Here is a 24,646-nt window from a genome sequence, read left to right as displayed (position 1 = left end):
GCTGGTGATACGGTTGATACTTTGAAGCGATTTTTATTGGGTCAGTTACTAATACCACATTCCTGTAATGCTACTTTCTTATCACAGAACAGCTGTTTCCCCCCACCCTTCTCCCAAACACATTCACAGAACTTTTAATGAGAGGGAAGAGGAAGGAATGTTACTACTAAGGTTTGATCAATGGTTTGAGAGAAGAATCACATCATTACTGAAACACAAAGCCTTCTCAAGCTGTTAAATCTTTTTCTCCAAAAAGAAATATTTTAAACCTTCCAGAGCTCAGTAAAACCTTTCACTCATTAAAAAGGGAGACAGTGATGTGTTCCAGAAATGCTCAACTTGAATAAAAGCAACTGCTGTGGTTGCTTGATGGTTGGCTGCTACAGTGGTGTGCAAACAATATTATCTGACATCCGTACATCACAGGAGCTGGATCTGGAGTTCAGCAGATCCAGACTATCACACTGCATCATGGAGGGCAAGGAGAAAGGGGAGGGAATGCCAAATTCATCATTTTTATTATACCCACTGTGTATTCATTGAGCCACAGCATTGGCACCAGATTCTCCTCTGTCTGTCCTCTTGGCTAGAGGAAACGTGATGCAATAAGGGTAAAAGAATAAAAAAAAAAAAATGGAAAAAAAATAAGAGCATATTCATATTAGCAATGATTTCAGACTGGGCCAGAGGCCGAGCATTAAAGCAATATGCTACTAAGAGTGAAATATAGATTTGGGACTCCAGCGTGGTTTCTTACTTCTTGGGCAGATCAAGAACTGTAGCCTTAGTCACAGTGGCCTGTTGTAATTTACACAAGACCTTTGGAGGCTTGGTGACTAGATGGAGAAAAAACAGCAACAACAAAAAATGGTGAAGGCAGGAGCTCAGGGACAAGCAGGGAAAAGCTTGATCCTTCCCTTACATCAGTGGTTTAAAAAAAAAACCAACAACAACAAAAAGAAAAAAAAAAAAAAAAAAAGGAAATAATAAAAGAAGCACAAGCAACTCCACTAACTTCAGTGGAGACACTCCCACCTACCCAGAAGTGGGAGGAGAAGCAGGCTTCCATTTCAGCATATGTGCCCCACTGAGGCTCTCACACAGATGTGAGTATAGTCAAAGCTGCTCTGGGGACACAAAAGGCAGCTTTAGACAGTAAGCAGCTAAGCACGGAAACTGTTAACCACGCTGGTTTCCGACTTAACATTTCACTTTCCAAAGTTCCTTGCTGTATATTCTCTGCTTAAATCGCTTGTATATGCTGAACATATCAGATCTAGTTTGGAGACTTGTTAGGAGTTGCAAACAAGCATTTGTCTAGCCTGTCCTGCAATCCAAGCTATGAACCTTTGAAACAGCTTAAAATAACTTTCACAAAGTGCATGTTCGGTCCCCAAACTAGAGCTACTCTTGGAATCTCACGTGGTCTTATCCAGTGCTTTATTAAGTTACATCAGAGACAGTAATTGGACCGATCCACCACCAGTGAACTAGAATGCTTTCTCAAATGAATTTGTCACCATACAAGAAAGGGCTCACCTTCACTAGGCTAGAAAGTTAAGTGAGCTGGAATCCACAGGCCAGAGTTGCTTCTGAGTTATACTAACATAAACATAACCCAGTTGTAAATAATGGAATTATTCTGGAAGGACATCAGTTAACAAAACAATATGTAACACTATATTTATAAACCTAAGACAGCAGTAGTCCATGTATTACAAAGCTATGGCTTCAAGGGCTAATGAAACAAAATAGCAGTTTCCAAATTGATTCAGTACTCACTTCTATAGCATAATGCAGAGATGAGGAGGCTGGATGTAATGAAAGGTTCTCAAGCGGCTTAATATAAGGTTTCTCCCATCCTGAAGCCAAGGACCATTCAATTGTCAGCATATTATCAGTGAACACAGTTCCAAATACCAAACCACTGGGGTCTGGTTTTTCCTTGAAAGTTGTAGCTGGGGTGATAATCATGTCTGAAGCCTGAAGGAACATGAAGACAAAAATGAAGTGTATAAAAATAATTAAGTCAGACTGATTTAAAAATTATTCTGCATCAGTGAACATGGACAAATGCCATATTTTATGTGCGGGGACATTTAATGAAAGAACAGTTAAAGGCAGCTAACCTCTAAGTAGCAGGCAAAGTATTCATAATATGTATGCATACATATATGCAGTGCTGCTTATAGCTGAAGTAGTTAGTGTATTTTGAAGTACTGTTAAGTGGAGGAAGCAGTACAAGGTGTAAAAGCAGAAAATTAGCAGCTGAAAATTTCTTGGACATTTAGATTAACACATCTATACAAGTTCCAGAAACACCCAATTGCTGTACCTCAGAACATAAGCTGATCATCAGAAATTAATCCCCCTCACAACTAAGTAGATACGTTATGCTGATTTTCCTTAAATGCATAAAACCAAAGTGAAAGATTAGAGCCAGCAGTCTGCAGATTACTTGGGTCACAGTAGCTTGTTCATTCACATTCATATTTTCCTAGAAAGATCCCATTAGCAAAGAAGGCTAAATGTTTCCCTGCGTGATTAACTTTCTCTTTCGAGCCATGACTAGCTGCAGAAATGCAGCATAGGTTGTTTTTTTGCACTGGTTTTGGCTGGGATAGAGTTAATTTCCTTTATAGTAGCTTGTATGGTGTGAATCATCCTCAAGAACAGCAAGGGAAGAAGGAAAGCAGGATCTCTGGCAGGTCACTCCCCTTTTATACACAGACAGGGACTAAACAACTAGAGAGGGCTATGAAACGGGCAAAGCCTTGATCCACTCTCTCCATTCACTTTCTATGCCAGTGGAGCATTTAAACTGTGCTGGTGAGAGGCAAGGAAGAATTCAACAACAAACTGTATTCAAAGCTCCGTTTTCCTTCCTAACATGACTCAGAAAGCATTGACCCCTATTACAGACCCCCAAGTGAAATCTTACTCCTCTATGTTGGGTACATACAGAATAGACTGGAATGCAGGTAGTTCAGACTATTGTTCAAATGATTTGCACATGCACTAAAAAGGCAGTTCTGCAAGAGATATCATTGACTTTGACTTCTGAGACTCAGCACACATTCTGCAAAATGAGAAAAAATTAGTCCCAAGCTTTTGAAAAAGAACACAAAAACATGTGCACCCCTATCTCTGTAAACAACCTCATTTTCAAGATGTCTTTAATGAACAATGGCCTATTTTTATTGATTGGTTGGTTTTGGTTGTGTTTTTTTTTTTTTTTGCTTAATGGCTTAGATGTGAAATTAACTTAGAGCTAGAGCACATGAATAGCTAAAAGCTTGTTTCAAACTATCTCCAATTATAGGTCTTGTCTAGATATTACAGTGCATTAGCCCGGTTGAACTAATAACATAATCTGATGAAACAACAATTGCTCTTCTTAACTCTCAATAGTACCCTTTATTCTGCGGACAGTGAATGCTCCAATGGGAAAAGCACTACTTAATGACGTCCTGAAAATAAAAATGAATTTTACCTGACAACCTCTTATCATGCACTTTGGAAAAAAATATATCACAGAAGAGTCTGGATCAAAATAAAAGCCACAAAGGAGTGTTTGTAATTGTCTACAATGCAAGGCTTAGCTCAGGAAAACACTTATGCAGGAGCAGGATGTCAATGGGGCTTAAGCAAGGATGTAGAACACAGTTATATCCTTGGCTTTATCTCTGGACAGAATCACAGCTTCTAAAGAACTCCTACTGCCAGTGGTATTGACAGGTCTCCCTGAAGTCAAGGCTTCTGTCTCATCTCAGGTCATTTTCATTAAAGTCATTATCTTTACAATAAACTGGCCTGGGCACCAGAATTATCATATGGAGTCTCATCCCCTAGAACTCCCATCAGTGTGCTGATTTCTGGTTTTATGCCTCAGCTTGCCACTTCCTCAGTTGTGGTAGTACAACTAGTTGAAAGGCAGCCCTATAAAACAGTTTGCTAAGCTCATCAGGGTTAACAAATAGCTTTTGCTTTAAGAACGGGGAAGGATTTTAATCTGGCTCTTCTCACAGGCCCCCAAGCACATGTAGAGGGAGCAGCAAGCTGCAGCCACAAGTGAAGAAACGCTCACTTGGGACCATTTGGGCTTTCTTCGACCCAGTTTTTCCACCAAAGATATTTCTCCAGATTTGTAGACCTGGGGTTCAAGAGAGGCTTGGACAGTCTCTGTCATGTGAGTGATAATTTAATAAAACTATGCTGATCCAATACAAGCACACTGTTATGCTCTAATGGTTAATACAAAGAGGGTCCCAGATCCAGAGTACTCCTATGCTGACTCATTAGACATAAGATGCAGGCCAAGCACTCCCTCCTGCAAGTTCAATAAAATGGGTACTCCTGTGTGATGGGTGGCCACACAGCAGTGACAATGGCTCAGAGCAGTAGCCCACACTGCTTAGCTCTCAGCCCCAAGGGTTGGGGACTTTCTGTGGTCACAAACAGAAATCACCGGACTGGACTTCAAGTTCAGTCACTTGAAGGCAGAAAGCCTAGAGAGGTAGGTAGCTATGATGCTTATTGAGAAAAGAAGCAAATAGTTTCTGGACCACAGAGCTTCCTGGAGCTCAGCACTCTGCACAAGGAACCCACCCATTGTTTCTCACCTCCTTCAGCATTTAGGGAAACCAGCTTTCATTCGGGCATTTTGCAAACACCTGACTCAACAATATCAGGTACGACACTTGACCCAGAACACTTCCTTCAAACAACAGTAGGAACACCACACAGAAGACCTCAAATATAGGCTAAACTGCACAGGCCAGGAGGGCAACAATCATTAAACAGGCAAAAAGGCAATTTTCCTGATGCTTATAATCCTGTTAAGCTCTCGGGAGATGCATTTAAGATTTTTTTGGGCCATTACTTTCTTAAGATCCTTTCTTAAGGCTCTTCCCCCTTAGTCATTCTATTATATTTTTCTCCCTCTTTTTACCAAGCAGTGAGCAGTGCAAGTTAACAGTGTGCAAAATCACCAGAATCCCAATGCTTTTTATATTAAGACACCATCAAGTGCTGTAATACATTGAATCTTTTTTTTCCGTAGAGGGGGATTCGGGGGGGTGTTGGAGAACCCACCCTTGGAGTACTCTCTCCCACAGCCTGGTCTGCAGCATGAAGTATTGCCAGCACCCTCAACCTCTTCTAGGTCCCTGAGTAGTGAGACCTCCTACACAATATCTCACCTGGTCCACAGACCCTTTTGGCTTAACTTGACTGAAGTCCTGTCCCAGTATTTTGTGGTGCTGTTCAAGCCGCGCCAGCAGGAGGGAAACCAAACACTCAGAAGAACTCCCAGAAAGAGAGCAAAGCAAGGCCAGGTGACTAATACCAGGAGTACTGGTTAAGTATCTATGCCTATTACTTTAATATCACTCATTAAAAAAATTATTGCAGTGCTACCATGGTATCACCTATGACCTTTATAAATGGCAATTTATTTCTTTTCTTTGTCAACATTCCCCCAGCCCTGAAAGCAGCATATTAAGGATGCATTAGAGATTGGCATTAACACCCATCCAGATCTCTGCTGTTTGTACTGCCAATACAAAGGGCAATTTTCAACTAGGTTTGTGTATTGCTTGCCTTGTTTATCAACATGCTCTCAAGCACCTTCTGACACTGGTGCCTAATAAAACCATTAAACTGGAAGGAAAACCAGTAAATGCAAGAACAAAAAGGATAAGGGAGATAAAGAAAGAAACAGATGTTGAACGCAGTCTATTGAGTGCAGCTATTCGGCCCCTGTTGCCTAAAGTAAAATGACAAAGATGTAGTTCTAGCCCTGCAAATTTTCATGTCGCAGCAGTACAGTACGTACAAGATGTATGTGCCTAGGTCCCAGCCCAGGGCATTCTGGTAAGAAACAGGAAGAACCAGATTGCTCTGCTTATGATAGGCAAAAGGGAATTGTGGAGAAGCCAGCTGGATACTGCTGATTTTCAGGGCTTATATAGCAACAGTACACCTACAAACAGCCACTGTCTCAACCAGATGCACTTTTTTTAATAGCCCCTCATCTGAAAGGTGCCTGCTGATTCCAGTGCAACTTCTTCCAGAGTGAAGCTTTACCCAGCCCACATAAAGAAGATATATTGTGACCTCCTGATACTAAAACTCATCATTTGATCAAAACAGATCTTGTCAATTATGAGCTAGGTCAAACTAAAAGTGACATGCTGGCCAGTGTCAATTTTAACCAAAGCTGCAGCAAGACATTCTGGTGCCCCTAGCCAAGATGTCAGTTTAATGCTTACTTTACACAGCCTTTGCAGTAGCCTTAGGTGGATTTGGAGATGACAGCAGCCTCTGGCCAGAGCTGTTACTCTCATTACTACATTCCTACCTCTCTTACCCTAGAGAGCTGTCTCAGGTAGGTGCAGATGGCAAGTGCATATTTTGTCCTACTCTTTCCATCAAGATTTGCCAATGCCTTCCCAAATGATCCTTGGCTGTGGTTATTTTCACTGCAGTGAAAATACTAGTCCATAAGCAGTAGGTTGAGCAGCTGTAACAGGTGTAATTCATTCGACATATCCAAACTTCTCCAAACACTGTGCTGGCCAAGCGTTTCTATCACTTACTTGAATAAAAACAGAACTGGCAGCCTCAGCTGTAAAATAGCTTACAAGTTACCTAACCGTAACAGCAAGTTTCAGCAGACATCCTCAAAACATTAACATCCATTCAGTGAGACTCACTGTAATCTATTCTGATGAAATAAGTAACCTCCCTGACTTCTAGTTAAGGTGATTCATTCAAGATCACAAACCAACTGCAATTATTATTTTTTATTACTTATGCTGAGTTTGTAAGCATATCTTAGGAAAGATCAGGGCCCTCTGATGCAATAACAGACATGGAAGCATAGGCAAAACTGAGTAACTTGTTTTGCCAGCAAAATGTGGTTGCAGTAGCAGAGCAAATTTTGAGGAGACAGATTACAAAGAGCATTAGGAATTACTATAAAGGGAAAAGGTGACAAAGCATAGCCAGGGGGAGTTGGAGAGAACGAGGCTCTGACTAGACAGAATGGTTTTGAGGAGGGCTCCAGGGATGAGGATGTAATTTTCTGGCCATTCAGTCCTTATGGTTGTGGCACTCTCATCATAGCTTTTGGGCCCTCCCCTGCACACACGTATCTATCCTAGGAAGCCATTCTTTCTGCTGGAGCAGCTACTTTCACCCTACAACACCTTCTGCCTGTTCTTCTGAACCTGAGGCTCCTATATCACAGACTGAGAAGAGGTTTGCACTGCCAAAGAGAAGCAGTGGTGGTGAACTAGACTGAGGATACTAACTAGGCTGAAGAAAGCGTCTTGTTAATTTACCTTTGGAAGCCGAAACCCTCTCTTCTCTGAAGTTTTTTTTGGCCTTGCAGCCAATAAGCAAGCTACCACCTTTCTCGTGTAACTCCTTCTGCTCCATCACTTTCCAGATGTACAGCTGCAGATAGCAGAGGATTGCCCCCATTTTCTTACTCACCTAAGCAGTGATCTTAGCTGGCTGGAGAAGCTCATCCATTAGATATTCCAGCCCAGCAACCTCATACAGCAGGGTTCAGACTACTATATGTTGCACATAATTGCTCCTGTAGAGCAGCTACTAGGAGCAGCCCACAGGGAATTGCAACCTGATCCAGGAATAGCCTTCATCACATGGGCCTGCTTTCTGCGGGCAGAAATCATGAATCATGCTTAACAGCTACTACTGCTCAAAAAAAAGGCTTGTGCCAAACTCTGAAAGGAATCAGTGATGGCTGCCAACTCCTCCACCAGTGGCATCAGAGCAGAGAGCAGCAGTGCTAGGCTATGCACTAGAAAGTAGGAAAAGGTTATGGAGGCTGTGGATGGTCTTAGGGCAACTGGTACTTTTCTCCTCCACTGAAACAAAATAAACAATCACCTGTTTTGCCTGTCCCTAAACCCTGTCTTAGAAATGCTAAATACTGCTCCAGTAGATGAAACCAACTGCAACCTCTTCTAGCAGGTGTTATTTTTGTCTGGTTTGTCTGACTTACTACCTCTCAGCTCTATCCACTAATCACTAGCTGACACCACAGCAGCATCTATTTAGGTAAAAAAGAGGAGATTTATGTCCTGCAGGCCTTGGGTAAACCAAGGTCTGTGGTTCTGTTTCTTTTCCCATCCCTATCTTCTTTAGAAAAGGCTGCTAGTTTTCTGGGGCGGAGACCATCACTTTCTGTATAGGGCTAAGCCCTGTATGCTCTGATTGCAATAATAAGATCTATAGTAGAAACAGTAAGAACAATAAGAGTTCTATCAACTCAAAACAGAATAAGACAGAGTTAAATAAATTCTTAGAAATCTATTACTAGCTTATAAGTATAAAAAATAATGTTAATGTAACCTATCCTATAATCCCTTTACCATCATTAGTATTTTAAATTTACAGCAGAGCCTGAGGCTTGAGAAAGGAAAGTGTGCCAAGATATAACAAGATTTGAGCAGGAAGAAAGCCTTAATTTTCCTACGATAAAAAAAAAATAAAAAGAAACAAAATAAAACAAAATAACTTCTGCAACCCGAGGGAGAATACTGAGAAATCTTTCAACATAAAGCTTCCCTGAGACTTCATCCGAGAATATGTTAGCACATGTAATTGGACTGGGGCCTGGAATCATTGCATCAGGTTCACTGTACACTGCGTAATAAACCACAGAACAAATGACAAAGCAAAAGGGAGTCAAGGCTCTGAATCAGCTGTGAGTCAATCATGGAAACAACAGAAAATATGGCTGGAAGGACTTTGTCTAGTCCTTCCTCTGCAATGCATCTAACCCAAACTATTCATAACAGATATTTATCAAATATTTGTCAAACCAAAGAATGAGCTTCTGCTACACTCTGCAAGCAATGGGAAGAAAAGGAGAAGGGCTCAACATACTGCTGGCTTCTTTAACCTTTCTCCTGACCTGATGGATGCTCCAACTCTGATGCAGGAATGTTTGATTTGGAGCAGTGGGCAGGGAATTAAACCTGCTCTGACAAGACAACAGATAAGTGGTTGGAATTGACAAACTTCTTGCCTTAGAGAATGAAAAGGGCACCTAGGGCAGCAGCACAGCTGAAAATGCAGTCTGAAGCTCCCAAAATGCACAAGAAGGGAAATAAAGATGTTGGAAAGCTACAGTCTGGAGAGACTGTAGAGAAAGCATTGAAGAAACAAATCTTGCCCTACAAAACACTCAAGCGCATGGATAATACCCAGTACCATTGATTTCAGTGGCACTAACTAAATTTTAAGAGTTTTTCCATATGTTGCTAAAATGTTGCCCTACCAATTACCATTGATTTGATCCAAAGCCCATTCAAGTTAATCAAGACCCCTTACTCCATCTTTGTAAGAATTTGGATTGTAAGGGAGGCAAAACTACCTAAATCTTTATAGCCTCACCCTTTTCTACTGTTTCAGGAAAACTAAATGGACTAGTAATGGTTTGGGTTTGTTTGGGGTTTTTTTGTCCCTTACTCATTAGTCTGTTCTCCACTGACACAAGTTTCAGAAAATAAATCTTTATAAAGTTAAGAAAGATGAAGAAATGGGGTTCCTACAGATCCTAAGGAAACCTTCTACATGATATTAGGGAATTCTTAAGGAAGCATCTATTTGACTTTAATGGGGTCTCTCTCCTCTACTCCAGCTAATGGTATTTTCAGATCTACGAAGAACAGTCATCTAGTAACTCATCAATCAAAGAATTATATAAAACATTTCAAATATGACTACCTCTTTGAAATATAAACCACCAAGAAGCTGATAAGACTATTAAACATAGGAACAGAAACTGGACACTTTATTGCATTTTGGTCCTATAAACTACTTCTGTTTACTAACAGCTATTCCAGTTAACTAAGCGGGGTGATCAGAAAGTGTGAATAGGGAGGAAGTGTGAGTAGGCTTTAATGCAGTCATTGCACTGGACTGAAAAACACACTGCTGTAGCCCACTGTTACTGTTACTGCTGGTCCAGTTAGCTATATAAAAATCCTCTTTGGCCATGCAACTGCACTTCATGTCTGCAGTGTAGGTGTACCTGGGCTTTTGATTAGAAAGAAGCAATTCCGTACAGTGAATCACAGACTGCAATTTTGTAATAGGCCAATTCCTTGTACTGAAAGTCCTCTCAGACTCATACTCAAACATTTCCATAAATACAAAACTAGGACCATTCTTCACTAATGGAATACATTGACTAATTACCCTATTCATATTATATTAGTATGTACTGCTTCTTCTCAAAAGATCTGACAGTTTGGTTAATGCAATTCCTGATGCCGTGCTGCTCCTTGCCTCACAACCACTGTATTTCTGCGTTGTAGCATAAACACAATGTTCCATTTTTAGAAAAGAGTTTGCCTGGGAGAAGGTTTGAGCCTAACACAAGCTGAGGGCTCACACTGGCCTGTGACACAAAACTGGAATAAAGAGATCTGTGACATTTCACTGATATCACATTTTTGTACAGCAGCGCAGTGTTTTAGATGTTCAAATAATGCTGTATGAAAACAAAACTTAAAAATGTGTCCACAAATATTTGAGACACTACTGTCTCCTGGTTCGGGAAACATAATTTCTATTTCACATGAAGAAAGTAAAACAAAAATTGAGATATTTACATCTAAGCTTTTCTAAAAGAAGTAGCCATATTGAAGGAAGAAATGAATTGCAAGTCTAAATTTCAGACAAATAAGTTGGAAATATTTTGCCTAAGTAGCCTGGCCAGTCACAAACATGTTATGTGGAATAGCCAAGAATAGAATCATAATCTCACATGTCGAAGTCCTAAGCAGCTGCAATTAAATCTTCTTACCGTGATTTTAATAAGCTTGCAGACTTGCAAGGAAGTGGATTCATGGAATGAAGGCATTCAGAATTTATCATTTCATATGGAATTTCAAAAACTTTTGGGAATATAAAGTATTTTCATGGTACAGTCTCTCACATAAAGGTTACAGGAATAATTTCAAACATTCAGTTAACTAAACCCGGCTTTTTCTCTTATCCCATCTCCCTCTCACACTGATAGACACAAGGTAAACTTACAAATTGCCATGAATTTCAATGTTTGATCTGCCACTGAAACTGTCACATTTTGCCAGTTCATTCCATTCAGTACTTTCTTAGAAACAGGGACTAAATATGGGATTAAGATAAAACTCTTCCAGCTCTCTAGGCTGTTAGTTCATGAGAGTTAGGATATAAACATGATTTCAAAAGCAAACAGAAAGGCCAACAGAATCCTATGAAAAAAAAAAAAAAAGACTAAATTCTTTTCCTAAATTGTAGTTCTTATTCATGTGTGTTCAGCAAAGAAAACATTCAATATCAGACCTGGGGACTTGCTATCACAATGACATTAAAATTTAAGAATTCTTGGAAATAGGTATGGACATCATGGATTTTATAACTTTCGGAGTCAGATAGGATCCTTTGGGAATCATTGGCTGGTGCTAAAGCCCTACATTCTAAAAGCAATTCTTCACATTGGGAAAAATAAATCCAGAAAATGATACAAGCCAGTGGAATTTCCAAAATTCTAAAACAATTTCTGTGCTTTTATAGACACCAGCTATATCTTAAGCTCCTAGTTAAAAAGAAGATAAAGCATCACTTTCTTTGTGCTATAAATCAGCCAAACTGTCCCATGGCTGTTCTTCTAGCATCTTCCTTTTATCTTGGCTAACAGGTCCTGTTATTTGCAGAAGACAATTAGCTTTATTTACAAATCTTACAGCTTCAGATAATGGGACAATCAGTTTCTCTACTACAGCTTAGAAAACCTATTTGCTAAAAGCCTGCAACTATTTGAAGCACATTACCCACCTGAAGAGAAACATGAAACTACTTGCCACCAAGCTAAAACTGAAGAGAGCTGCCACGTATCTCAAATGCCACATTATAGATGGGTTCCTGATGGCATGAGAAATCCACCTGCAGACTGTTGTGAAATCATCCCTTAGCATATCATGGAAGAATCATGGTGAATTATTTTCACAGCACTAAGAACTTGTTGCTAAATAGCATTTCTTGGCTACTACGATCCTGAAGCAGTGACACTACTGCTGCTACTCTGTGATAACAAGCTTGATTTAGAAATATTGATGTGCCAAGTAGAGCAATCAGCAATACTAAGCTGCATTAGTGTACCTTCCACCTGTGCATGCAACTTGCATCGTCTTCTTCAGGAAAGCCACTTTCTCCTAGCAACCAACAACCACTGAAACATTCATTAACACATATTGGGCTTTGTTTCTTCTCTCTTTCATCAAAACAGGATGCTCAACTGTAAGCACACTCTGTGTTGATCATTATTGTGACCTACATCTCTACTTTCCTAATAAGTGGAATGAAAGCAGCAGATACATAAGTCAGTCTTGCCCAGCTACCAGTAATATGCAAAAGGCGTTGTGCAATACCTGTGTGGACACAGAATACCACAGAAACCACCCAGCACTCAATCTTCGCTGTGCTGTAGCTGGCATCCCTCTTGGCAGGTGAAGATGAGGGAACAGATTCGATTGTAAATCACCTGAAGTAATTCTGCAGCACGTACGTACCCTGCTAGGAGGCCTAATCAAGTGATATGAAGGGACTGTGATCTAATAATGTTATTACTCACCAATCTTTTTTGATTCAACACATGACAAAAAGCAAATCATTTTATTGCCATTGATGAAAAGCTAGAGTGAATAGATTCATCTGAAATCAAGATAAAATCAGAATGACCTTTTCTAAAGAAATTCCCAGCCCACAAATGCTAAATAATGTTATGACAACAACAGAATTGGCCTCCAGCTTGGCATCCTGATCTAACAGTAACTACAGCTATGTACTTCCATGGAAATGATATGGAGATGACCTACCAAATGGTAATTGACAGTTTTAGCTTAGGACGTTCAGACTGGACATCAGAAAAAAACATTTTCTTAAAGAAAGTAGTGCAGCACTGCATTCAATGGGCAAAGCCACAGCTGACCTGGTCTGGTGCTGATGAGAGTCCACTTTCAGTGGGAGGATGGACTAGATGGCCTATGGTTCTAAGACACAAAACACTTGGAGATGACTTATTGTGTAATGTTGCCCACACACATATTGGTTGTCTGTCTTTTACTGCTTCAAGACAGTTTACATAAAAGCAGCTTTCCTATATACACATTTTGGGGAGCTACTGCTCATCACAGCATGAAGATATTGGTAAATTTCTGTAATAAAATTTTGCCCATACAACTTAACATAAACATAAAGGAAATGTTCTATCTTATCAATCAAAATTTAAAATGGGGTCTAATATAGAATTTAAAATGGAAATGTAGGCCATTCTCCTAACACCTCCCCTAGCCCCCAAACCACAGAAGAATCAACAGCTGCAACACGACAAAAAGCCTCACTGGGTGCTCATGTGCTTTGGCAGGCAAATAATTTATGATGCCAGTAGAAAACAACAAATTGCGAACAAGTTGGAGAGGAAGAGATGTGAAAATATATAAACCATGTAAACTGCTTTATATTTGCTAGCCTTGTAAATAATGTGGTAATTATAATGCATATATGTCCTCATTCCAAAAACATTTCAGTGTTCCCTTGATTCATATGCTCTGGGCATGTCAGAAAATTTACCTACTTCTCATATAAAATGAAAACGCGAGAGAAGTACTATGTACTTCCTAAACTCTTCAAGGACTGGAACTTCCACCATGTCACTCTAATGTTGTGCCAATGTGATACAGTCAATTAATTCAGATTTTAAAAAAATGTTTCAAAAAATTAGACTATTCTGTATTTCATATGTTTTTAATCTTAGCATTGGAGGGGAATGAAGAAAATTTGGTGAAGAAACAATTTTATTTGAAAAAAGGGAATTGAAGAATTGTTTATTCTTTGCCAGAAGCCTTTTCACATATAACATAGTTTCCTAAAATAAAAGTTAAAACTGTCTAATATCTCAAAATGGTCCCTCTCCCAATTCCCAGAGTAAGGAATCCTATATCCCACTATACTTGGCACAAATTATAGATGTACATGAGTTCCATTAGTATAAACATGGTAATGTATCACAGTAATGTAGTTCCATTAATGTAAACATAGAAAATGCAATAATTAGTCAGGTTTTCCTTTGAAAGACTGTTTTGAAAATAGGCATATATTTCTCCACAAAAAAAAAGGAATTTTTCCAACTCTTTCTAACGTACACAATGTAACAAGAAATGCTGCATATTGCAATAACATCTAACCTACATCTTTATCACATAGATTACTCCTATAATACTATCTTATTTATAATTCTAATGTTTCCAGAGTAAGATATAGACCCATTCTTTATTGTTAATGCTATTGCATGAAACAAGGCAGAGAACTGGAATCAGCACAATATGTTTTGCATAGAGCCAACCAAGTTCACAATCATGTCATGCAAAGGCTACACATTTTAAAACATGCAACTAAAGGTCCTATTACAAGGAACAACTACATTTGCATCAAGACACCTCCAAGAACAAGATCAATGTCTGTAAAACTTTCGTGGGCAATCTTTCAATTTGAACCACAAATGCCTGCATTGGAAATAAATTTTCAGTTTCTTCATACTTCATCCAGAGGTAAAACACACTACAGCTTTAACTCTGTGGAAAACCTGTCAGAGATTTTGGTTGCTTATTTGTAGGTTATATGTATAGCATGGAAACAATCTTTATGTTCTAATTTGTACAATACCTAGCACAATGTCAGCTAGTTCACAACCTGGGCTCTAAAACATCATAGCAATACAAGAAACAAATACTAAAACATATATCATCACAGAAAATTCACTATATCCAGCATCTGACACAGCTAGACGTGAGCTAGCTTCAAACTGGAAACCGTGCAAACATATTAGCATAGCACTGTATTTAGCCCAGCAAGTCCAAGATCTCAACAGGGATTATTGGTTTGAGCACAGCACTGCACTAACCTGCCTATATAGCTTCCAGTCTGCCATGGGCTCACATCCCACTGGCTCAGAGCCTGGGAAGGTTTGGTCTATCTGCAGAAGACTGTGTCGGAACACTCACAGTTATTTAGAGTAACATGAGCCATTCAGATACAGAAGCTCCACTTAAACATTTTTCATTCCACTACCAGAAGTCTTCATATTAGCAAGTCAACCCAGATTCACTTGTAAACTACAGCTACTATACTCTGCTTTGGTGTAGCACACTAGCCAGTATTCCCTAGAAGGTTTGCACCATTTTGGTACGCTAAATAGGCCATTAAAAATTAAAACAAAACAACTGGACTTTGCACCATTAAGACACCCAACTAATTCTATACAGCTTCAGATCATTAAAACACAGAGAAACATAATAGGAGTAGGTAATACCTTCTTAAAGTGTTCTATGTATCAGTTTCTCAAAGAGACAATGTATTCCATGACAAAAATTTACATAAAAACTAAAATTATCTTTCTGGATATGGATTGATAACATGAGGGGAAAGAAAGGCAATCATAGATGCTTTTAGTTTCTTAAGACCAAGTATTATGAATTCAAAGTCAGATCTAATACATACATTAAAGGAAACCAAATTAGAGTTATGTATGGAAATAGACCGCTACATTATCCAAACATTCATTCTGTCTTGTGACAGTACAATAACCAGAATGAATGCATTAAAGAAATTACCAGAGTTTTAATCATAAAGATTATGTGCCTTACACATAATTGTGTGCTATTTCATGGTATTTCTGAATGAAAAAAATCCCACATATAAGAGCAAAACCAAATATGTGTATTTCTTGATTCAGCATTCCAAAATATATTCAGTGGTACAGAGGGTGATGGCACTTCCCGTTACTGGTTTCATACTCCCCCCCTAGAGATCCAGTGCTGACAATAGGCAGAAACTACAACTGTAACTTCTTGGGTTATGGTCACAAACCACAGCCAGTTATTTAAATAAACAAATATATAAACATGTGCATACAACAGTCAGGGGAGGGAGGAAGATTTCACTCTAGTGGAAGGAGCTGGGTAGATAAATCCTGGAGATTTGACATTTTCTACAATACAGGAAACTCTAGCATAATCACTATTTCCTTCCATGTTTCTTATCTGTTCCGCTCACTGGTCATGTGTCAACTCTAAATGAGATACATTAAGTATCTCGTAAATCCCAGACCTGTCAGGATGAGATTTTTAACTGCAGAAGTGAGTTACATTAAGGTAGCTCAGTAGCAGTTAAAATGAACAAAGTGGCAATTCTGACCTATTGACTTAAGAGAAGCCCATGAGAATCGAAAACAGCAAGCAACTAGGAGAGGTGCTCACTGCTTGCTAGAAGCTGTGGGTAACACTCATTCCCTCACTACCAGTATATAGGGACTCTCTGAGTCCACCTGTCCAAGTCAGGCAGAAATTGCAGTAAAATTCAAAGGAGCACACCCCACCTAAAAAGCACAGTACTGCATTCTAAAAAGAAATGTCTTCAGAGGGTTAACCTGGCATTCAAATGTTGGGCATCATCCACTTTAAACAATATGTTTTATGTAAGTATAGAAGAAAACTATACCCTGTTTTCTACATTCCCAGAATCTTGGATTACTTGGGTTACTGGCACAAAATTGCAGCTTTCTTCAGTACAATCAGCCCCATAGGACAACTTGATTACTTGGAATTATTATTAGCTATTGTTTCTGAAGTTGTAATCATAACTGTCTTCCACAGAAATGTTTGTGAAGTTCCCTAGAATGAATCCAGGCTATTTTATTTGTCGTTGGCTGGTGTTATTTCTTCCTTCATTTATAATGTTTTTCTTTTTAATTTGACAATGAAGTTAAAGAGACTGAAAATGATTATTATAATGCGTGACACTACAATCAGTACCTGTATTGCCATCATAACTTTCATACATTCCCCCCCCCCCCATACCAATATTTTCTAAAAAGCTGTACCTCTTTCTGGTGACTGCAGCTAATCTTCAGAAACAGCCATAAGGCAGGAATGGACTTACAAATTAGACTTCAGCCTGAACCAGCTGTTTTTTCTGGTATTATACCCTTTATGACCATCTGTCCCACCTGCTAATGTATTTTTCCCCCTCACACAGACTCTCCACTACAATCATTTGCCATTCTGGCTGACATACAAGTATCAATGGAAAGGAAACTGGATTAAAACCAAGTTTGTGCCACCCAATATTTGGAGCTTTGGTAAAGCACCTGCTTGACTGCTGGTATAATTAAATCTGCCTTAAATCTGCTTTAGTTTGTGCCCAGTTCACCTATGACCCAAACACTATCAGAGTTTGGTGCCACTCTGTCTATCTTCCTTCTGGACTACACCAATGAGTGGAAGGAAACAGTACAATGTGGTTACACAAGAGTCTCCTCTCTGTAAAGCAATTTTTGTTTTTAAATACACTAGTACACTCTACTGAATGAATCTACTGAGATCTACCTTGCCTATTAATTAAAGGTGAATTCACAAAACAACTCTGCACTCCATATTTGTGAATTCTTGGGGTTTCAAAACTAGTTGCATGCCTGGTTTTGTCAACATTTTCCAAATCAGACCTCCTGGCTGAAAAGTCATCCTAAATCTTCCTTCTTGGGCAGAATTGCCAGAGAGACACAATGCACAGAAATGAGGAAGAGAAGAACTGGGAAGGGCTGAGAATGAGGAAGAAGAAATTAAATGGCATGTTGCTACATGGCATGGAAATTCCGTAGTCATGGACTCTCAAGAATTCTTTGCTGTTTTCAATGAGACCAGAATCGGAATAAATCTTACCAAGGAGTCCAACACACTTTCTGCAGCATTTATTTTCCATATCTGGTTAAAGTCTGGCAACTAAAAGGGAAATAACCACTTAAGCATAATTCAGAAGACTGCACAGCAGTGATGCTGCCCAAAAAATCAGGAAGAACATGACAGTTACAAAGTGTATCATTATAATTTCGTCTCATGTACTGCTGACAATAGTCAGCAATAACAGGAAGGGAACTGCTGAAAAAGCACAAGTGAGGTCACCTTTTTCTGGGTACTATTTTTAAACATCTGCAAAATATATATGAGGCTTTTTAAAGATTGTAAAGCAGGGAAAGAGAGGGAGAGAAAGAATTAGAGATGTGTGACATAAGGAATACAGGCAAAAGAAGTGTAAAAGAGAGGCAAAAGAAAAAGGGAACGAGGACAGAAGGTAGAATTCAAAGGAGCACATGCTGATGGGCCTTACATTTCCAACAGAAAATTAAAAGTTGACATCTGTGTCCATATAGTGTTTAAGATGAGTTCTTACTTACTAGCACTGCATTCAGGAAGGATGTAGAGAAGAGTGATATCTTAACTGAGCTCAGTTCTAAGCATAAGATTAAAATTATAAAAAAAAAAAAAGAGGGATTCAATTTCATGTCAGTTCCTGGCAGCTGCTCAGCATTCCTTATTATCATAGCCCTGTTTGCTTGTTGAGTGCTGATAATGTGCCAGACCTGTGGTGTGCTTTGGAGTCCTTCTGAGATCCTTAGCTCTGCATCTTTGAGACCAGATGGAAAAACCTACTTTTAAACACCATTTATAATGCCAAAGTTTAACAAATAATAGAGTGTTACATAGACTCTGTTTGGAAAAAAATCTTGATGGGGGGAATCAATCTTTATTTCTATTGCTTTGAAGCGGTCCAGAGTTAAAAATAAAATCACCTACACCATTTTAATTTTTGCTTAATGACTACTAACCTTTTAGCTAGTACCTGAAACTATAATAAATTAAAGTTCTTCTTGTAACATTCTTAATTTCTACATTGAAAACATTTTCAGCAAATGCAGCTTACAGATTTACAGAATTATGACGTTCAAGCATGTCAGTAGTTATGAACACCTGCACAACAATCACTACCATGTTATAGATGCTGTCTGGCACAATCTACCGAAATGCTTCAGACACTCATCTTTTAACAAACAACATACCTTGAAAGATTCAGTTATATGCTTTGCTGTTTCTCCCAAACATCCTCCAGCTGTGCACTCATTGTGACAGCCCTAGAAGAAATAAAAACAGAGGAAATCAAACTCAATGCACATTGCAGAAAAGTTGATACACATTCAGTTAATTCTTTTTAGGAACAGATTGTATTGAATGATCACTTAGACTTCATCATCAGTAAATATATTAGAAAGAATTTTTTGGTAGTTTCTTAGCACAACTTCCCACTTTCTAGGCTTTTAGTTTTACTTCAGTTGCAATGTTTTGTGCAACTGTATTTCAGTGCTTTATGGGAGAGACAACGCCTTAGATTAGATTATCTCTCTGAAGTGTGGAAGGATATGGACAACATCACGTTTTTCATTCAAAGCTGAATAAATAAATTGTGTTTTTACACAATTCCATCAGATCCCAGTTTCTCTACTAAAACATCCACCAACAGATTTGCTTTTGCCTTTTCTTCAGAGAAGCCTGACTAGGCAGAATGGAAGAAAAAGGGAAAGGATTGCTTTTGTTAAATCCTTCATTAAATGAAAACAGCGTTAAGGAATGCCCACCTATATAAATTTATAATCAGAATATTTTGAATTATCTACTATGTTGAACTTAAGGGTCCTGCCACTGGCCATGCTAGAAAGGAACTGAAAGAAAAGGAGTGATAGTTCTAGGCATGCTTTTGTTTAGCAACAGAGGGATACCACAGACAGGTGCAAGCCGTCTACCTAAAAGCAAGATCCCCAGTTTCCACAGCATCAGGCTAGCATCTTTGCAGACCCTCCTGCATGATCTAGACCTTCCTTGCCAGTGGCCAGTAAATGCATATTATACCCAACAACATGGAGCAAAAGAGACAAATACAACCCTGACAGCATTTCTTGTCTCTGAGCAGCCTTTAAGAAAGAGCTGGAAAGATGAAGTGGGGGGAGAGGTTTGGGAGAGGGAGGAAGGTGCCAGGAGCAAGACTGTTTGGGGGATGGGCCATGAAGGGGATGGTTGGGAGGATGGCTTAAGGGAAGCACAACTGGCAAGATGGAGATGATGGCAGAAGGGATGGCTAGCTGCCGAGTTGAGGCCTGGGATGGGTGGGCATGGGGAAACAGTCAGGCTGGTCAGAGGGGCTCTCTAAGTGAGTGAAGGAAAGACAGAGGTAAGGGATGTCCTTGCTAGGGCTGACAGGCAAGGGGCTTTCAACCCTACAAGGGAAAAGCCCTGGCAGGACCCTGCACTGGCTGCTCATGGCTTGGTGGCTGCCTCTCACCCTCACTGCACCTTGGGTGAGAAGCCCCAGCCCAGGTGGGAAAGCCCCAGGTCAAAGGTATAATCCCCTGAAGGAAGGAGGTCCACAGGAAACCCTTCGTGGTCAGCCTGTGAGATGCCTGCCCCAAGCTCCTAACCAGGGAGCAGCCCTCACTACAAGGAGGGCTGCGTGCGGGGCGGATGGCAGTGCCAGGGAGACACCAGCCCCACAGTCCTGCAGCAGCCACCAAACTGTGGGGCCACGACTGGGGCCGCATGGTTCATGGGCTCTGAAGCATGACACACACAAGGCAAATAACGTGATTTTTTTCCCTTTTTGAAGGTCTTGGGGATACAGTAGATAGGGAGGGGAAAAGAAAGAAAAAAAAAAGCGGTATCTTCAGTGGGCCTTTAACAGATAGCAGGCTTGCTACCAACAAAAGAAAAAGCAAACTCCCAGCCACAGCAGATCTCACTTCCTCTCCCCTCCCCCCAAACGCCCCAGGGAGGCCATAACATCCCTCCTGCCTTTTTTCACCAGCAGCTTTAACCCTTCTGTTCCTCTTTTTTTTCCTAACCCTCTACAGCGAGACACCGAATCACGGCTACAGGCTCCTTCCTATCAACTAAAGCAGGATCTGCCGAGAGAAATCACAAATCTCTTTACAATGTACCAATATGCTTTACCTTAAAACCTTATTAAAAATGTTTTATTTGCCTTAAAGCTTAGGGGGTTTTACTCCAGAAAGACAAGTCTTTTTGGTAGAGTGTTCAATGGCATTCAGCGTCAGACCCTAGCAGGACTAAAGTGTTACCCAAACTGATGGACAGTCTGAACTAAGCACTGTATAATAGGTCCTTGCCTTCCCTGTAATCCTTCAAATACTTCCAAATTCAGTAGTAAAATCCCAGAAGGCCTTCATGACACCATCAGTTTATAACATTTAAGTATTTTGCAGATTAAGCCAACTGATTTTTCTTTGCACTGCAGTGAATTAGGATGGAGAGCGTGCTGGTTACCAGCTAACAGGATGGTAACTGCCAGCTGTGGAACAAGAATTTCTTGAGTGGGTCCAGCTCCATTGCTAGCTTTTGTCTAATATGTAGTATGTAAAGTTGGATTTTCTAATCATAATTACTCATGACAGCAAATACTGACAAATACTCAACCATTATGCTTCAGTTTCTTCCCATCTCTGCTTTATGAAGTTGCCCTAAAGCAAGTGTTGGCATCAACACAGAGACGACCGAAGTTGGATATAGTTTAATATTCTCTTTCATGATCTTTAAAAAGATACAAAACTTGTATGTGAATTTCAAGCGTGGACCACCTACAGGAACGGCCCCTAGGGCCTCAATCGTGTTGCCCTTCAGTTCAAGGTTCCCACTGAACTCAGTGAAGTCAACAGCCCATTTTTTGGGCATGTGCCATGGGGCTAATCCTGTTCTCCATGAAATCATTATGTTTTACAGATTTACCTCATATTTAAAGCAAGTAGCTAACTGCCTTTGTTAACCGCACCGAGATCAAATTGACTTAATCCCTTAGCACTAGAAAGACATACCACAATTACTTTCTAATTGATGGAGTCATATTTTAATGGCTCCATGGCTTTTAAATCTGAGACATGTTAAATGCAATAGGGAAAATTACTTCCTGGTATAGTGCCAACATTGCCAAGGGAGATATGCCAGGCATAAATTTGCCCTTTGTGTTTAATAGCATGGTAGATATAAAACATTGATATCCTAAAGATGCATTTGAGCCACTGGGCCAATGTCTCCTCAAAAGTCACTCAAGTCTGTATCAAGTTGCTATGCAATTACACAAGCATGACAGTATTTCCTATGTTGTAGTGTAGAGCTAACAACATTTTATTTATGGTATATGTAATTGCTTTTTCTAAGTTGGAAATAGGAGAGTATTTCACAGTTTTCCTTCAAAAATATTGAAATTGCACATTGATTTTATCATTACTGTAAAGCCTGTATGAGAAAAAAGTGTAAAGCATTACACTAGATTAAATTTTGTTAAAAAATGGGTTTTATACATCATTGTATCACTGAGAAACACTACTAAAATAAAGACCTGGTGATGAGTAATTCTGTCTTTACTTTTACAGAAGATCTCAATGCTATAATAATAATTGCAAATCCTTTAGCATTTGCAAAAGTAATTATAATATACTCAGCTAGATAATAGTGCTCCCTCACATTAGTACTTACCTCCAACCTCACTCTTATATAAAGAAGAGGTAAGCCTTAGGGGGGTTAGTCTCCTCCCAACATGTGAAGGACCATTTCTGTGTAACACTTACCAGCACTTTTGGAAATTTTATACTTAACAGTCGTCACCTGCACTTCTGCTAGAGCTTTCCCAAACCTGAACATTCAGCTCCTGTGTTTGGTCCTCACACTGCACTAGACATATGTATTTTCAACACCTTTTAGCATCAGGATGCTCCAGTCAATGCCTCTGGGCTTTCCCTGTTGTCTTCAGCACACCTTCTCTGACTGTTATTGTGTTACAGGCATGAGACCTTGTAGCCAAAGTATCAACCTGCAAGAGCACCCAATCAGCTTCACTATTACCATTTTGCCATGCCTTTAGTTATGCTCGTCTTTTAGGGTATCCTCCTGCATCTCACAGCTTCCTCAAAACAGAGAATCTACCTCTTTTATGCAGTCAGATCACTCGTCCTTCAGCTGAAAGGACCTTCTGCTACAAAAATAGGCCCATCTCCTCCCTAAACTCCCTAGACTTCCTAGACTACATGAGTCTGCCTTAGTTTTTCCTGTGCCCTCACTCTTGCTGGCTTTTGAGACCCAGTGGTAGCACCTATGTCTTTGTTCTCATTTGGAATTATCTGTTCTATAAACTGCGACTCTATGAGATCTTTCATCAAACTTAGGTGTTCTTAGGTTTTAGCTACCCCATTATCCCATAGGCTCATCCTCAGTTATGAAATAAGAGCTGAAGATTATCAGAAGCTTCATCACTGTCAACTTAAGCTACAAACTGCACTTCTTTAGCCTATGGTGTATGACATTATTTAATAAAAAAAAAAATGGCACCCGTTCTGAAAAAATAATTTGCAGTCAACACTATATGCTGTGTACTTTGTCACACTTTTTTAAAGAAATCTAATTCTTTAATCAGTTCTCTGCTCACTTAATTTTCCTGTTGTTTGATCGCTCTTCTAACCACTGGGGAACAAAAAACTTTCCCTAGTGGAAGGTAGGAATAAAGAAATAAACTGCAAATAATTTCTACAGAGTTCACATTTTCAGCTAGGAAATCACACTGGCTGCTTTTCAAAACAACTCAAGATCTGCAGTTTCACAAAATCCTTAGTCATCTTTTTGTTTTCACCATGCTTATCCAAGTCAGCTCACAGACAGCTCTGATGTCTCCATTCTGAGTGAGAATTTCATCAAAGGCATCAGTGCCCTGGGTGGAGTACTACCACTGACAGGGAACATCTGAAAACCCTGTTTCATGCCCACGAAAGAATTGTAGACAGTGCTTTGTTGACAGGCATTGGCTATTCACGGAGGACGAGAACCTAACAAAGCAAATAAGCCACAGATACACAACTATGGCTGCACATAGTTCCTTCTACTGAGGCAACCCCATCTCCTGCTATGCAGAGAAACTTAAAACCAAGACTATCGTGTAACAGTCATCAGGCCCCAGCAAAGATGGAGTGGGAGTTTCCTCTCAGTCAGAAGTCATATGAAAAACAGTTTTCAATGAAGAAAGTCCTTTCTGAGACATTTCTCCAAGCTAAAACCATGTCTTACTGCTTTTTCCTGTGCTTGCTTCTGGCTACTAAGTGTCTAAGAAATATTTCATGCTCTGATTTACACTGGAACGATAATGAAATGAGAATACTTATCAGATTCCAGGAATCTAGCAGATCAACAAATTCAATACACGACTTATTCTGTGGTACTGCCTACAGGCGAGCCAAATCAGGTGTGTGATGACAGGTACTTCAGCATCCAAAGCCATACAAGTAAGAGTTGCCTTTCTGTTGCAAGTATAAAATAGAGTCCAACGTGCACAAATGCCACATATTCTGTGTATTGTTACAGTCATATAAAACAATTCCATGACTTCAAAACAGTTTTCATCTGCCCCTCGGAAATGTTAATACAATTTGACAGCCATACCACATAAAAGATGAATTCGCAGAAAAAAACAGTAATGAAGTTCATAGCTTTAAAAAAAAAGAAAAAAAATCTACCCGCTGTCAGACTGAAAGAGAAATTCTGAATATTGCTGCAGGGCCAACTCATATAATACTACTTTTAATATCAACTAAAAAGATATTTACTTAATGACATTTATGAAAGACTTCTGGAGCTCAGGAAGATCATTTATGCAATCTAACAGCCAGGCATGTTTACCTCAG

The 24,646-nt window shown here is 39.6% G+C and overlaps 1 protein-coding gene across 2 annotated transcripts in view; it reads right to left on the bottom strand.

The window, feature by feature from the left end:
• BCAT1 (branched chain amino acid transaminase 1) overlaps positions 1-24,646 on the bottom strand; it is a 67,766-nt gene that overhangs the window by 30,393 nt on the left and 12,727 nt on the right. Inside the window, exons 2-4 of one of the 2 annotated variants that reach the window (XM_075051369.1) lie at positions 18,977-19,048; positions 1,783-1,983; positions 530-586 (exon numbers count right to left, since the gene is read on the bottom strand). In XM_075051369.1, coding sequence (XP_074907470.1) covers positions 530-586; positions 1,783-1,983; positions 18,977-19,048 — 330 coding nt within the window. The remainder of the gene's footprint in view (positions 1-529; positions 587-1,782; positions 1,984-18,976; positions 19,049-24,646) is intronic. The other variant, XM_075051370.1, reaches the window with a different exon arrangement.

Source organism: Buteo buteo, chromosome 19 (genome assembly GCF_964188355.1).
Source record: "Buteo buteo chromosome 19, bButBut1.hap1.1, whole genome shotgun sequence".
Taxonomy (NCBI): domain Eukaryota; kingdom Metazoa; phylum Chordata; class Aves; order Accipitriformes; family Accipitridae; genus Buteo; species Buteo buteo.
Note: the sequence above shows the minus strand (reverse complement) of the source record. Positions and strands in the feature narration are given on the sequence as shown.